Raw genomic sequence first — 16,602 nt, 5'->3', positions numbered from 1 at the left:
AATTCTCTTTTCATTGTTTCATATACACAAGATAATGGCATGTGAGAACTTATCGTGTAAATTTGATATTAAGCAACCATGAGTAAAATATAATTTTCTTTAGACAAAATTTAAAAAATTCAGATGTATTACATTTTTCATTTCAGATGTATCTTATCTTACAGTCGACTGACTGAAAATATTGACCTTCCAGAGTCTATCAAATGATCAATTAATTTTCACATATAGCCTTGCAAATGAAAAGCCAATCTCATATAAAGCCTGGCAGCAGAAAAATTGATCTCACATTCAGACTGGCAATTGAAAAGTCAATCTCACAAACAGCCTGGCAAATGATCAGTTGATTGTCACATGCACCCTGGCAAATGATCAGTTGATTGTCACATGCACCCTGGCAAATGATCAGTTGATTGTCACATGCACCCTGGCAAGTGATCAGTTGATTGTTACATGCACCCTGGCAAGTGATCAGTTGATTGTCACATGCACCCTGGCAAGTGATCAGTTGAGCTCTCACATATATGTCACTAAATCATAGTTACCTTTAAGCTCTACCAATTCATTGTGGTATTTCTTCCTGAGCTGCATTTCTTTTTTATATTTTCTGACCAATTCTTTGTTGTGTTCACTGACACCAGATATTGCTTGCTGGATCTACAACAACAACAAATGAAAAGTGTTATGAATAAATGACATTGTGTATTATTGACAGTTGTCAGACAGCAGTATTTCTTTTATAGATGGTAAATATCATAATACACTAATGGCTTGAAATATTTTAGTCTTAAACTTGATTGAATCTGATTTCTGTGAAACCGTTTGATGATGATAACATTGAATGATAGGTAAATTTAGGAATCCATTTAGATTGTAGTTGAAGTGCCAATGAAAATAAGATTCAATAAGAATAAATAAGTTGAATAAAGAAAGTGGATCTAAAATAAACTGATGAAAAATATAATTTCCATGACATTTTACTTGCAGCGTCTATATCCATAAACACAGGTAATAAGTCAACATCTTGCTGTGTTACATTTCTTGTCATATCATTGATGTGTACAGACAGCAATAACAGCAAACTAAATCATTCATCTGAAAAGACAGCGATAACAGCAAACTGGAGCTGAATGAGTAAGTATTACTGTAATCTTACCTCGTTTTTGGTATGTTGAATTGTGGCTCTGATTATCTTTGGAAACTGTGAACATATCTTTCTGAGATTTTTGTACTCTTCAGCAATGTCCAATAAGCCAGGTCTTATTTGTGAAAACCTGACTCTCATTAGAGAAAGACGTCTATTCAACATTTCGTTATTTTGTTGAGCGTCCAACTTCAGTTCTTGGATTGCTTCTTGTTTGCTTGCTTCTAACTTGATCAAATCATGCTCAAATTCCTCTTTCACAATTTCCATTTCACTTTCATTTTCTGATAACTAAATTCAAATGAACAACTTTCAATTGACATTCATGGGTGTTTACATTCAGTAAAGTTTTTTTCAACTTCGGCAAATTAATTTTAACGTTAATACTGAACTCTAAGGGTAAATATTTCATTTCTATCAAGAATTTGGCACACCATTTTCATATAAATTACCACAGACTGCTTGTTGAGGACACATTCAATTGATATTCAAGGGCAACACATTATAAATACAAGGTTTTCATCCATTTATATTTGGACATTTTTCATTTGTACATGTTTTGATATATCCATTGGTGATCAAAATCCATGGTGTCATTACAGTACTGCTACAGCAAAGCTGCTTTGCACAGAAATCTTTACCTTATTTTCCAAGCTTTGAATTCTCTGTTGTGCAGACTTCCATTTTCTTTGTGCGTCTTCTTTCTGTTTTTGTAGTCTGTCAATATGACTGCGTAGTTGTGTATTTTCACTGTGCGATTCACTCAGCGCCTGTTTACTTTCCTCAGATTCAACAGACACTGTTTTTGTCACTTCAACAATCTGTCAGTGTAATTGGCACATGTCAAGAGGTCAATCGACAAGTCTCCGTATCTCTTCAGCTTCCTTTAATATCACAGAATTGTACACAGAAAAGTTCTCCTGACTGACTATTTCACAATGACACAGAGCCAGTTTTTCATATCTTAACAATGAGATGTAGATAAGTTTGCCTATCTAAACAATTAGATGTAGCTAAATTTGCCTATTTTGACAATCAGATGTAGCTAAGTTTGCCTATCATAACAATGAGACGTAGCCAGGTTTGCCTATCTTTACAATGCCATGTAGTTAGGTTTGCCTATCATGAAAATCAAATTTAGCTAAGTTTGCCTATCTTGACAATCACATTTAGCAAGGTTTGCCTATCTAAGTGTTGAAATATTACTGGTACTCTTGATTCCAAAATCACTGAATTGCTCAGCGGTTTCACAATTTTGTGATTTTGTTAATTACTGAAGTGCTTTTGCATGTCTTCACTATCACTGCTCAAAAAAGATTTACATACTCCGATAGCTTTCACACTTTTGATTACAATACTATCATCATCAGTGATTCATATGATTGTTGTACTTGTATTAAACTTTATCCTGCTAAGTTCACATGTCACCATCAAGTTGGTTAAAACCAGTGAATTTCACATGCCCTATGCATTACATTTTATCAGTCTTGAATGTTTCAGGGTCCTTGAAAACAGAGATATGTTAATAAATCTGCCATAATATACCATGCTAAGTAGGTTAAAATACATATAGCTTTTGGCTCAATACCACTTGGCAGATGGGGATGTGACAGATCTGGCAGGATAAGGGTTAAAGTCAAAGTGATGTTCACAAAGAGGGACATGTTATATATAATATTGAGTGATTGTTGAATGATGTGCAATATGATAGCAGAAGTTTGACAATAGAGAGTGGTTTCATCCTCAGAACGCGTCATGATGTTTTTGACAGAAATAAAGAATCCAATATTGCATAAAAATAAGAGAAGAGCAAAAAAAGTTCACATTATAGATTACTTACCTTTGGGTTTGCTTTAAGTTCTGCTAATTCCATCTCTACTTGTCTAAGTTTAACTTTAAGTGACTTGATTTCAGTATTGGCTTTCTTCTCACTTGATTTGAAATGAACATCTTTATCTGAAAGTCTCTTGTTCAAAATTGTGACATCATTTTCCAATGAAATAAGATCCTCTTGTAACTTACTGTTATCTTCCTGTAAAAATGTATTCTCTTCCTGAAGTTTCTGTAAGAATGTCATCAATCAAGCAATCAATCAATCAAAGGCATTTATATTGCGCAAAATTAATTTCAAAATAACATTCAAAGGTACTGAACAAGAACACAAAATTTGAAAAGCTCTCTCAAAGAGACGTGATATCATGTCCTTCACACAGATGTTCAATAGACATCAAATCAGGTCCAATAATCATTATCATTCAAGGTAACTATGAAATTTACCAGGTCCAAGGTAGGTGACTGGCAAAGTTACAGTGGAAGACCATTCTGCACACAAGGAGCACATCTTGAGAATGAGTGTTTATGATACGATTACAGGTTACACCATGGTACAGGGTGAAGACATTTGTCATTTGATCGAAGTAAACAAGGTGAAGGATTTATGTGAAGTAGATCTGACAAGTACACAGGAGCAGTGCCATTTAATGCCTTGTATGTAATCAGAAGAATTTTGTAATGAATTGTATTGCACCAGTAAAAAGTGTAGTTCCTTATGTGTAGAGGTGATATGGTTAGATTTCTTTGTCCTCAATACTGTCTTTGCAGCAGTATTTTGAGCTTGTCAGAGTGGCTTGATGTTTTTGGAATGAAGTCCAAGGATGAGAGCATTACACAGAAAGTGTACTGTAATTTGGATGAGATAAATGCATGTATGACTTCCTGACTGGATTCTTTCATATGATATTGATCAATGCAAATGATTTTCTGGAGATGGTAGTCGATTGACTTGCTGTAATGGCAATATGCTTCCTAAAGGTGTTTTGATCATTAAAATTAATAAGTTTTTTGATACAGTTGGAGTATGCATGTCTTCTACTGGCATTCAATATGCAAATCAAATCTGTACACTGAACTTTGACCCTGATAGCCAACCATCCAGAACTAAATCAATGACAGAACAATTTCAAGAGATGAGCAAGGGATGATTTTTACACAAGCTTTGTTTCAAAAAACAGAAATAGGTGGGAAATCTTTTGGCAACTTTGCACATCTTCAAGTGACGATCCTAAATGATACATAATTCATTGGAAAATTGGTGTAAAACTAAGCAAGCGTTTTCATGTCTTCGATTATCAATTGATTTCAATGACAGTATTTTTCTCTTTATTTCCTATCCTTCGATCAAGGATATTTTTCACAATGTAGACTTCATCAAAGTAGCAATGCTTACAGCTGGCATGATAAATGAATTAGATGCTAAATATTTCACACACAAGCTGAGATGTTGTCTGTCTTTGCTGTTATTACAGGCTGTTTCCTAATTCCTGGTATCTATTACAATTTTATTCTTTGTGAAAGTAGGATCAGAGATATGACATATCTTGGAGTCTGTAATGCAACAACGTAGCATGCAAACAGCTTTCAATACATCCATGATCTGTACTCTATAATTTACAGGAGGTAGTATAAAGCAAATGTAGACTACATTCCTCACATCATGGAACAGCAAATTTTTGATTTGGCATGCTTTATAGCATTCACATATAACATTGCAAAAGTTGACTTCTACAATAGACTGTAAGAAAAGAGGGTCTATGCTTCTACCAGCAGGGGTCACTATTCAATGTATTAAAATATGAAAACAATAATATCATCTGACCTGTATTTCAGCTGAATCTGCAAGCTGTTTTTCATCAATGCCATTGCTGACATCATTGTGCAACTGTGAATTGGTTTTATCCAGTTCTTCCTGTAATTGTGCATTGATCTTTTCTAACTTTTCTACCTGTTTTTCATGATCTGTGACTCCCTGAAATAAAATAAAGAGACAAGTGATTGTGTCAGTGCAATGGCAGGTGTGTCAGACAAACTTAATTTTGTAATTGTAGCAATCATAATGTCAATGTGAAACATGCAAATTACAAATATTCAATAAAAAATTCATTCATTTGTATTTTACTCCATGAATTAAACAAGTATATAAGTCAGTAATTTTCAGAAGAAAGTGTGATTTTAACAGAAATATCAGTTGTGGCCGTCTTGCATTGATATACTAAGTAAATTTTGAGAAGTCATCTCTCATAATAATGTCCTGTCTAGTATCTAGGTACCTTTTTCTAGTATAGAAAGTGAATGCAGTCTTTGACCAAAAACTTTTACTAGCTTTACTATCTGTCACAAAAACTCAATTTATGCTACAACAATGGACTTCCTTCAAATTGACAATTTCAAGAATCAACATGAATTTGAGTCTTTACTTGTGTTGTCTCAAGATTATATATGATTCCCCTTGTATGCTTATTCAACTTTGATTTCAGGACTTTTTGATTATTACACAGTAAATCATATGCTTAAGTCAACCAAGACAGCAGAAAATGTTCGTCATACTGGCATACCGGTATGTCTGGCACAGTTGCTGTATACTACAGGGCTCGAAATATTACCTGTCTGCCTGTCCCGGACAAGTGAAATTTGGCCTGGGACAAGTAGTTTTGAAAAGTACTTGTCCAAGTGGACAGGTAGGTTCTTTCAGCCTGCAACCAGTATTTCAACCTATTGACTACAGCAAATATTCACAAGTTTAAATTTATATAACAGCGTTTCCGTTACAATTTCAAAACTAGCGTACGATTTTACGCAACTTGGTTTTTATTTGTGTAAAATGTATCAACAACTCGTATGGTGTCGGTGGGAATCGGTATCTGAAGTAAATTGGGCAGTCTTTTCTGTCGAACTTGGGGGTTTCCTTTAATGCACATGCTCTATTAACAACAAGTCATCGTTGATGACACAGTCCCCACTTGTTAATGGGTACTTTGATTACAAGTCCTCAGAGAGGATAGAGTCCTCTTCATTAATTAGGTCTGTGATAAAAATACTTTGATACAGATGGCACTCAATGGCCAAGAATGAGTTCCATGGTGATGAAAACATAAAACCAATGTAGGCCACCATCCTAAAGTTCATAAAATGAGTCAACTAGGAATTAATCAACAGGGTGTTGCAAAAATTTTTTGCATACAATCCTAATACTTAATAGATTATCACTGGTACCATATTTCATGAAGTTTGACGCAGTATTTACAACAAACTATGAGATCAACATCTGTATCAAGTTTCATCAAATTTGACGTTGTATTAATTTGTGGCTATATCACTCTAATTAGGAAAGTTCATTACATATGCAATTACAAATTAATTAAAATGACACTGATAAATGTCTTTTCAATGTTAAAGCAATGTGAGCTTAACATCTGTGCAAAGTTTCATGAAATTTGGTGCAGTATTTCTTGACATATCAGCCTACTTACAAAACTTAAATAATTGACATGTTACTGCTACATGACGTGAAACAAATTGACGAGCATATGTGTGAAATAGGTCAATGTCCTTGTACCAACTTTGAATGATACTGGTGGAAATATGTCTGAGTTATGGCTCTGTACATTAGAAAATTGTAACAAAATCACTGCCATGCAGCAATATTTGATCTTACTGTTTAAAAAATCAACATGTACCGTATATGTATTACATAAGTCAATGTCCATGTACCAACTTTGAATAGGATCAGTTGAAACTTGCCAGAGTTATGGCTCTCGACATGAAACAACCATAACAAAATTGCCATCATGTGGCCATATTTGACCACCTTGTGAAACCAATCGACATACATATGTATAAATAAGTCAATGTCCTTGTACCAACTTTGAATAAATTCGCTGGATACACGTCTGAGTTATGGTTCCGGACATGAAAAAAATCGGGAAAAAAAATGGCCACACGGCGGCCATATTGGATTGTATCACAAAACAAATCAATGTGCATATGTATGACATAGGTCAATGTCCTTGCACTAAGTTTGAATAAAATTGGTGAATAAAATCGTACGTGTCCAAAGGACATGAACAAATTGTAACAAAATGGACGCATGCAGCCATGTTGGATCATATCATGAAACAAATTGACGTACATATGTATGACATAGGTTAATGTCATTGTACAAACTTTGAATAAAATCGGTTGAGATATGCCTGAGTATTGTGGCTCTGTACATGAAAAAATCGTAACAAAATGGCCACACGGCAGCCATATTGGATCATATCACAAAACAAATTGACATGCATATCTATGACATTGGTCAATATCCTTGTACCAACTTTGAAAAAAATCGGTTGAAACATGTCTGAGTTATGGCTCTGTACATGACAAAATCATACTAAAATGGCTGCCTAGCGGCCATATTGGTTTGTATCACAAAACAAATTGATGTGCATATGTATCACATAGGTCAATGTCCTTGTACCAACTTTGAATAAAATCGGTTGAGATATGTTTGAGTTATGGCTCTGTACATGAAAAAATTGTAACAAAATGGCCACACGGCAGCCATATTGGATCGTATCACAAAACAAATTGACATGCATATCTATTACAGTGGTCAATATCCTTGTACCAACTTTGAAAAAAATCGGTTGAAACATGTCTGACTTATGGCTCTGTACATGAAAAAATCGTAATAAAATGGCCGCCTGGCAGCCATATTGGATCGTATCACAAAACAAAGTGACGTGCATATCTATGACATTGGTCAATGTCCTTGTACCAACTTTGAATAAATTCAGTTGAAACATGTCTGAGTTATGGCTTTGTACATGAAAAAATCGTAATAAAATGGCCGCCTGGCAGCCATATTGGATCGTATCACAAAACAAATCGACATGCATATCTATGACATTGGTCAATGTCCTTGTACCAACTTTGAATAAATTCAGTTGAAACATGTCTGAGTTATGGCTTTGTACATGAAAAAATCGTAATAAAATGGCCGCCTGGCAGCCATATTGGATCGTATCACAAAACAAATCGACATGCATATCTATGACATTGGTCAATGTCCTTGTACCAACTTTGAATAAAATCGGTTGAAACATGTCTGAGTTATGGCTTATGGCTTATAAGTCCCCCCGGACGGTGTCCGTGGGGACTAAAAAACAATAACGTGGGGGCTTCAAGGTATAGTAGCTGAACGCTTGCAATGCCGTGATGCATGTCCCGTATATGATCGTTGAGCAGCCTAATGACTTCATGTTCAAAGAAAATACTTTCTGACAATGAAATTAGTGTTTTCAAAGGGCCAACAAAAAGCAGATACTGATCAAAGTCCAGCGGGACCTCTCAAGATGCAACCCTACAGAGTGTAAATCGTCACCCGTAAACACTTTCCAAATAACATGCGACCTAATGACCATGATTAACTGTATTGTGTTACCAACAACGTAGACTCGATGGATTCTCGAATTTTTTGCATCTGTAGTGTCATTGTCTATACAGAACTGATTGACATGATGCTTTGTGATGATGAAATACAATGTTTCATAAAGAGTTGTGGTCCGCTAAAGTCTAAAATGTTGCAATATCATGATAAATGTCACTTGCAAGCAGGTGCATATGTTCTATTTTGTCCTGCATTGAACCATGTTTAGGCAATGTAGTGTGAGCCAAGTACGTCCGTGTCATGGGGCGGCATGTCTCAATGCGTATTAGTTTACGCAGTCATGATTTTTTTTGCGTATTTCAGACTATTTTGCGTAACATACGCAGGATTTTGCGTTAACGGAAACACTGTTACAGTATATACCTTTTACAATTTTGAAAATCATTATTTGGATATTTACCTGTCAGAAAAAAAGTAAAAGAAAATTTGATAATATCTAATCACTGTTAACAGGAGTCAGCCATATTGATTTATCTAAGGTCACGTCTCAAATCTCTTAGATTGGGAGATTCTCAGAGCTATCTCGACACCGCTGTTACGCCAATTTGCATATGATACAGGCATGAGTGTGTTGAATTGAATTGAAACTAGTATAGTTTCTTAGAATAAATTATGCCATTTTGGACAGGTACTTTTCTCACTGGGACAGGTACTTTTTATTTTGACTTGTCCAGTGGACAGGTGGTTGAAAAAAAGTATTTCGAGCCCTGTACTATGTTATTACTATAGAATTCTTTAATAGTTCCAAGTCTGACAGATATACTAAATACTTGCCTTCAAAGACCACACTATGTCATAATGTTTACACTTAGCAACTGTGTACGAAGTCTGTCCATGGTAATAAGCAAACAAATACTATCGATTTCTACCATCAACTTTACTGTACAGTTTCATACATCATTATTAGCTGAAGTTGACAATTACGAAACCTTCTCAAAATCTGTAGGACATGTCTAGTAGGACTTTTGTTACTGGATAAAGTTTATTTACCTGATAACTCTTCATTTTATGAATTTCTGTTTTAGCTTCTTCGTAGTTCTTGGTCATTACTTCTAACTGAGTGTACAAATCATGAATAGTTTCATCCCATTCAACTTTGCTAACTTCAAGTTTGTTTTCTGCTTTTAAGAGTTGTTCAGTAAACTGTGCCTTCTCTACATGAAGTCTTTCAATGCTTTCAACCATCTTCTGTATTCCAGTTGAACCTTTCTGATGTTTTGGGCTTGTCTTCACTCCTGTACACACAAATCATCTTTGTATCTATTACCATTCTTACAAATTTCACAACCAATTAAGTAGCAGTACAATGTACTTAACAATGATGTAACCACAGGCAGTAATTCTATATCAATCTTAATTAAAATTCTGATATAGGTATGCTGATTGAGGTTATGAGACCATGTGGTAGGGCCTATCCACCATACAACCATGTGGTAGGGCCTAGCCACCATACAACCATGTGGTAGGGCCTATCCACCATACAACCAGGGTCTGTAAAGCCAATATCGGGGTCATAAAGTTTTATCATATGTTTTTCTGGAATACTAAATCTGTTCTTCAAGTTATATTCTGCAAATTTTGGAGCAGTATAAAAACTTCACCATCATTTGATTCAATTGTTCAGGAAAGTATGATGGCCACATCCCATTGTGTATTAATATAGATAATGACATTGTTTGTTCACCTGCATGATTACCAAATATACTTTACATGTAGCAACAAAGAATATGGTGGAAACTGAGATGTAAAGAAAACAACTGTATGATGTAAATTATAACATATATGACTTAGCAATATGACCCAATCATTGGATAATGTTGGATTAAAAGAAATGCTATGTTATATGATAAAGTTTGCAATTATTTCGTCATAAATTGTCAAACACAGAGCAACAGACGATGGCTTTGCTCCCATAGGCTAGTGTTTGATGATTCCAGTCTTTTATTCACATTCACATCTTTCAAAACCAGCTTGGGTCATCATTGATTGACCATGCAGATGGATCAAAATTACTTTATACTAGGTTACATACATTTCTACTTTTAAGTGTTGATATCAATGCACTTGCTACAACAGGCAAGTAGAGAGTATTATTTATTACTTGTCTGATTTCAGGTTCCATGAGCAAACAGGGAGCTGTTAAATTGGAGTTCTTACCTTTCAGTTCAGCTTCCAAATCAAATATTTTAGATTCTTGTTCCTCTATGATATCCTGTAAACTCTTGATTAATTCTCTTTTTTCATCAAGGTGAGCTTCATGTGTCTTTCTCATAATTCTGATTTGTTGTTTCTTACTTGTCTCTTCTTTTGTTAATCTTGTCTTATATTGTTTATTATTATCTGTCAGCATCTATTAAAAGAGAGATTAATTGAATTTTCTTTATTGAAATGTTCTGTATGTGATGGCTGAAATTCTGTGCTGTAATCAATCTCCAAACAGGTTATAATGCACATCTTACAAGACAACCATATATTGAATACTGACTATTCAATGAATATGTAGTTCACGTTGCTGACAAATTCACAAACATTCAATATACCTATCCAATGCTTCACATTCAGGGAGGTTTGAAATGTTACACTTACTTTAACACAAACTATTTTGAAGTTGACTTGAGCATAGTTTTGATGTTGCTTTGGCACTGACATGTGTTTAACTGATATTTGTTAGATAAATACTCCAGAAGACAGAAGTTGCCAGCAAAATATCTGCAGCTGAGCTTAATAGTTTGACAAGTAAGAAAACAATGAGAGGAGAGAGCACATATTGCAAGTTTGAAGTCTTTGCATAAGAAATACAGCAGGGCTTTTCAAGCAATGGCTGCTGCTTTGATACAAATTTCAAGTTCACAATGTTTAAACTGGAAGTTACAGGACCGTGGGCAGGAGTTTTTTAACTCTCATAGCATCACTTTGACCGTGTGATAAATTTGAATAATCATGATGGGCACTTTCATGACATATGCAAATAAGGGTCAAACAGTCATACAGGGAACACATTTTGAAATATATGCGTTCTCCTACAAAAAACACAACATTTTTTCAGTTTATATTTGACTCAAGCTTATTCGCTATATATTCACAGACATATGCAAGATTCAATGACAATGAATGCTTGAAACATGGCAAAATTATGGGATACCAAGCACGACATGTCCGATCAGTAGTGAGGCTTTTTATATTTGCATAGATTTTCAATAATCCCCCTTTTATATTGGAAGTTCCTGTTTAAGGTAGAGATATTCCAACTCTCAAACTTTTACAGTAATTCTTTTCTGATCTACCATTTGTTGGGGCTCATTTTCAAGCTCTTGGTATGAGAAAACTTTTCATCTTCTTAGTTTATCGAAATTCTTAAATTTTGTTTTTCTCCATAGAGTTTACACTGAGATGGTGGCCATTTTGAATATCAAATATTGGTAAATCTTAGGGAATTTGTTTCTCTGGTACCAAAATTTCCACAATGGTGACCCCTGATTTTTATTCTTGATTTTGAAAGAGAATGATCAAAATATTATTTTAGGAAGCTTTAGCAAAAGTTTAAGTCTTTCACTTTGAAGCCCATATTACCTTAAATTAGAACTGACAAAAATAGTTAAAGAATACATGTACTAGATCATACATAAAGTCATCATTAAATTTTGTCTGGTAAAATCAACCTCATTAATCATCCACATTAGCTACAAGGTATCAGACTGACATGTAAGCTCACATCACTATAGTGTAATCCCATTGTGGCAAAGCAATCATATTCATGTTGCAGACAAGTGTAGAGTCCAGTTTGTTTTGTATTCCTTTTTCTATCTTGAATTTATTTCATTGAAGAACCTAATCCATTATCATGTTGTGTAATAATCCACATATTAAATTCTGGATCTTACATTTGATGATTCTTGGTTTGCAACCAAACCTTGTTAATGACCTTGCAGTAATAACCTAGCAGTGTCAGTGTATTATGGTTGGTTAAAACAGTCTTACCTTAATCCTGAACATTAAGTCTTCTCTCTGTTTATTCCTTTCATCCAATTCTCTTTTCATTGCTTGAAACTCAACCAAAGAGGACACACCTGAAAGACACATCATAATTAATGGGGAATTTCAAAATACAATAATTTCCTTTCAAACTTGTAATATACACTCAGATGTGAGTTTTTGGTTTTTATTCATGGTAATTATGTTGATGAGCATCGTGTTAACTACATATCTATATGACTGATGCCGTAATTGATAATTTCAAAATGTCAAATATAGGAAATATTGAAGGGTCAATAGCTGTAATATTTGGTGAGTTTTTCAATGTTTTTGTTTTGTATGTCAAGTGCAAGGTCTTGTTCTATTCTCCAACGAATGTTGGAACATCCACCAAGTAGCTTGTTAACAAGAGTAAAATTCAGTATTATTGGTTAAATTTGAATTCTAATCCGTACCAGAATTCACTTGTCAACAATAACAATACAGTCTATACATGTACAGGCTGCATTGACTGGCTGAATACTGCGTATCTAAACATTCTTTGGGAACAAGAAACTGTATTTCACATTACAAACAAAAATATTAAACACAGACCAAAAGTTACAGCTTCAGAACCTTAAATGCCAGACACTGCTACACAGTACATTATGACTTATCAATGATATATCCGTATTTGGGGAGTATTTAATGATACATCACAAGGATATCTATCAACTCTAGAGATTACCATGTCTGGACATCTGATCCAATTCAGTCTCATCTTCACAACTTGATAAACTTTCTTCACCATCAGACATATCTATCAGAAGAAATACACAATTTTTGGACACATTGATAAGTACCACTATTTTAAGTCCACTCATTATTTTCAAAGTTCACAACAAATTCCATGCGTACTGTTACAAAATAAAATAATCAGGCATTGTTTACTATAAAGCTTAGCACACAATTTAAGTACTTTGTAAACAGAGAATGCCAGCATCATATCAGACAGATTTGTTGCAGTCTGCCATGTAGAACTCCAATCAATATTCATAAATAATCCTGTCATCTACTGTTTCATTTTACTCATTCATATCTCCCTGGCCCAACAAGTTAATATGTCGGGTCACCATGGGGTCAAGTTGAATGAAACCCTGGTTTTTCCTGACTTAACCTGTAATAACATAACATGCCAAGTAGGTGAAAACAAAAGGTTCTGGCTCAATGCCATTTTTTAATTAGAAGATGGGGAAGTGGTAGGCCTGGCAGGACATTATTACAGCAGAAGCAGATTCTGAAGTAATACTGTTGTTGTGACATGAACAGTGCCCTCTAGTGGTACACAAATGATGGTCAATGTGTATGCTATCTATGTTACCCAATAGGAAATCTTGGATGAGAATGTGATCTTTATGACCTGAACTATCTGTGTTGTGAGAAACTACAGAATATGCCAAGGACTTCTGTTGATTCACATCACAACTATGCATTTATTCGTAGCCATATGGTCACTGGAAATTCAATACAGAATTTCCATGAGTAAATAAATAGACTTACGTTGATTGGCCCATGTCTTTTTGTGATAAGAATAATAAATTTAGATGAGAGCTGTTGTTACTGATCAAACTACAAGTTGAATTATTACAAATAATCTTGGATTGGTACATAGGTTTTTTCTATAGCTAAGCTTTAAGGTGACCATGGTTCATACACCATATGGGAATACAGCAAACAGCAAATCACCAGTATGGACATGCATGTCATCAATAGTGTAGTGAAAATATCAACAAAGATATTCCCCATTGTCAAATATTGCCAGTTTTAAAATTAACAGCATTGTTAACTATCAGAGGAAAACTTTCACAGTTTGAATTTAGATTTACTTTAAAGTCATAAACTTGGTTAGAAGTAAAAACTGGTTTTTCTCTTGATATCTGTATACTAAATCACTCGATAGTGAAGTTTATGTGGTTGATAGTAACGTATCATGAATAATCAGATACGCTATGGTCTTGTAGTGAACTGCAAAGTTGGAAATTTGACCATAGAAGCTACTGAAGATGCCAGATGGACTGTTGTACATGACCTGATCTTTTAAATGCATGACTTGACACGACAATGACAAATAAAACATTGTATTATTTGACAACCATTGTAGCAGGTTGAAATTCAATGATCATTTGACTATATACATAAATTATGATTATGAGGATAAATTGCAAATTAAATTTGGATATGATATGACAAAAGTTGACAGTTTGAAAAAATACCATCCATACTTCCAGTAGATTCAATGCAAAACACCAACAAGTTGAAATCACTCATTGTTGAAAACTTGTCATACCAAGTTATAATGCATTCACAGGATATTCACAGTGATTAAGGGAATAATATGTCGAACCAGAAGGAGACATTTTACTGTTCTAGACTTTAGTCAAGCAATTGTGAATTTGAAATCAATGACTCAGTGTTTCTATTGTTGCACTGAGGGCACTGTACCAGGGTTTACAACTGTGTGGAACAACATGTGAAGTAACAAAGAGTCAAAAAAAAACTGAAAAAAGCTGACATCTTGTGACAATGACCCATACTACCAACAGGATTTAATCCACAATAGTCAGTGATTGGTGTCATGCTGTTCCTTAATTTGTCAAGGTCAGAACAACTTTCTGTAAGACGACTGCCTTTCTTATACCATTGTACTCTCTCCATGTGATATCTCTATTTAATAGGTGTACATGCTTGGTTGCAACACTTCAAAAGGTGAGGTCAACATATTAGTCTTTGTTGGTAAGTTTCTATTGGTAATTTGGAGGCAGGTGGTTTACATGCCTGTCTGGGAATACTTTACTTGTATAACATGAAGACATTTATACATGTGTGTGGTCAGATTGTATGTGAATGGAATCAATATAGAACTAACAAATGCATTTATAGCAATGGGATAAGATTTGAAATTTGTAAAGAAAGCAGCCCTCTTGACTATAGCCATATGTATCTATGCCTGCCTGTATCTATAGCCATATGTATCTATGCCTGTACCTATAGCCATATGTATCTATGCCTGTACCTATAGCCATATGTATCTATGCCTGTACCTATAGCCATATGTATCTATGCCTGTACCTATAGCCATATGTATCTATGCCTGTACCTATAGCCATATGTATCTATGCCTGTACCTATAGCCATATGTATCTATGCCTGTACCTATAGCCATACATGTATGTATCTATGCCTGTATCTATAGCCATATGTATCTATGCCTGCCTGTATCTATAGCCATATGTATCTGCCTGCATCAGATTTGCTATGAATGGACCGATACAATTGTAAAATGAAAGACATTATATAAGGCAAATTTTATTTTTATAATATCTGTTGCTAACATTGTTCATAGGGACAGCTGCTGACACTGTTACATTAAAACTGAAATCGCTGAACTAAACATACTGAATCAACACATATTCACAGTATAATCATCTTCATATATCAGTAAATTGTTCACTGAAACACAATTCAGACACTTACACTGTTGAACATATAAATTTGTGACTTCATACAGGATAATGATTGGTAGGTCAGTGGATACTACAAGACTTTTGTGAAGTTTAAAACCACAAGTCCATGTTGCACAAGGCAAGAATTTACAAAATAATATTTCTGAATTTGCCTCATTAATATGTGAAATTTCAGTGCAATGGATGACATTAACCAACTGCACATACAATCAGGATTGAGAGGCCCTACAGGGTGATGTATGTTTATATGCTATGCTTCTTTTCATTGCGATGTATAAATATTAATTAAATGTCAGAGTCGCAGTTCAAGTTGACTTTTTAGCAGTGCCAAACAAGATAGGCTACATAAAACTGTAGTGAAATATAATGTCCTTATCCTGTAATTTAATAAATTGGTTCTTACAATGGGGAAATTTTGTTTTCACAATTTATATATTCAATATACTACTACTCTATCCACATACACAAAATGGCTATACTACAATGTTTTGGTTTGACCATAGATAGTGGGAATTAAAAATCTACTCTTCATATATGACTACTTGTCTATGAGTAGATATATTTTGATTTCATTTTGTTAAGAACTTATCCGCTAATTACGGTCACAAATATGCACAAACTTAGCAGTATTAACAAGAAAAGATTCACTACTGTAAAGTATTATCCATCCATATATAGTAACCTTGAATACTGTCTGAGTTTGTAGCATTGACTCT

At 34.4% G+C, this 16,602-nt stretch overlaps 1 protein-coding gene across 5 annotated transcripts in view; it reads right to left on the bottom strand.

Moving 5' to 3' along the window:
• Positions 1–16,602, bottom strand: part of LOC139147080 (kinesin-like protein KIFC3) — a 41,251-nt gene that overhangs the window by 9,377 nt on the left and 15,272 nt on the right. For all 5 annotated transcript variants that reach the window (XM_070717940.1, XM_070717938.1, XM_070717942.1 and 2 more), the window contains 9 exons: positions 13,111–13,182; positions 12,390–12,478; positions 10,569–10,761; positions 9,402–9,646; positions 4,797–4,946; positions 2,982–3,203; positions 1,783–1,962; positions 1,154–1,432; positions 543–654 (listed from right to left, as the gene is read on the bottom strand). In XM_070717940.1, the coding sequence (XP_070574041.1) occupies positions 543–654; positions 1,154–1,432; positions 1,783–1,962; positions 2,982–3,203; positions 4,797–4,946; positions 9,402–9,646; positions 10,569–10,761; positions 12,390–12,478; positions 13,111–13,182 (1,542 nt within the window). The remainder of the gene's footprint in view (positions 1–542; positions 655–1,153; positions 1,433–1,782; positions 1,963–2,981; positions 3,204–4,796; positions 4,947–9,401; positions 9,647–10,568; positions 10,762–12,389; positions 12,479–13,110; positions 13,183–16,602) is intronic.

Source organism: Ptychodera flava, chromosome 13, assembly GCF_041260155.1.
Source record: "Ptychodera flava strain L36383 chromosome 13, AS_Pfla_20210202, whole genome shotgun sequence".
In the NCBI taxonomy this organism is placed as follows: domain Eukaryota; kingdom Metazoa; phylum Hemichordata; class Enteropneusta; family Ptychoderidae; genus Ptychodera; species Ptychodera flava.
The sequence above is the reverse complement of the archived record's forward strand: the minus strand, read 5'-3'. Positions and strand labels throughout refer to the sequence as shown.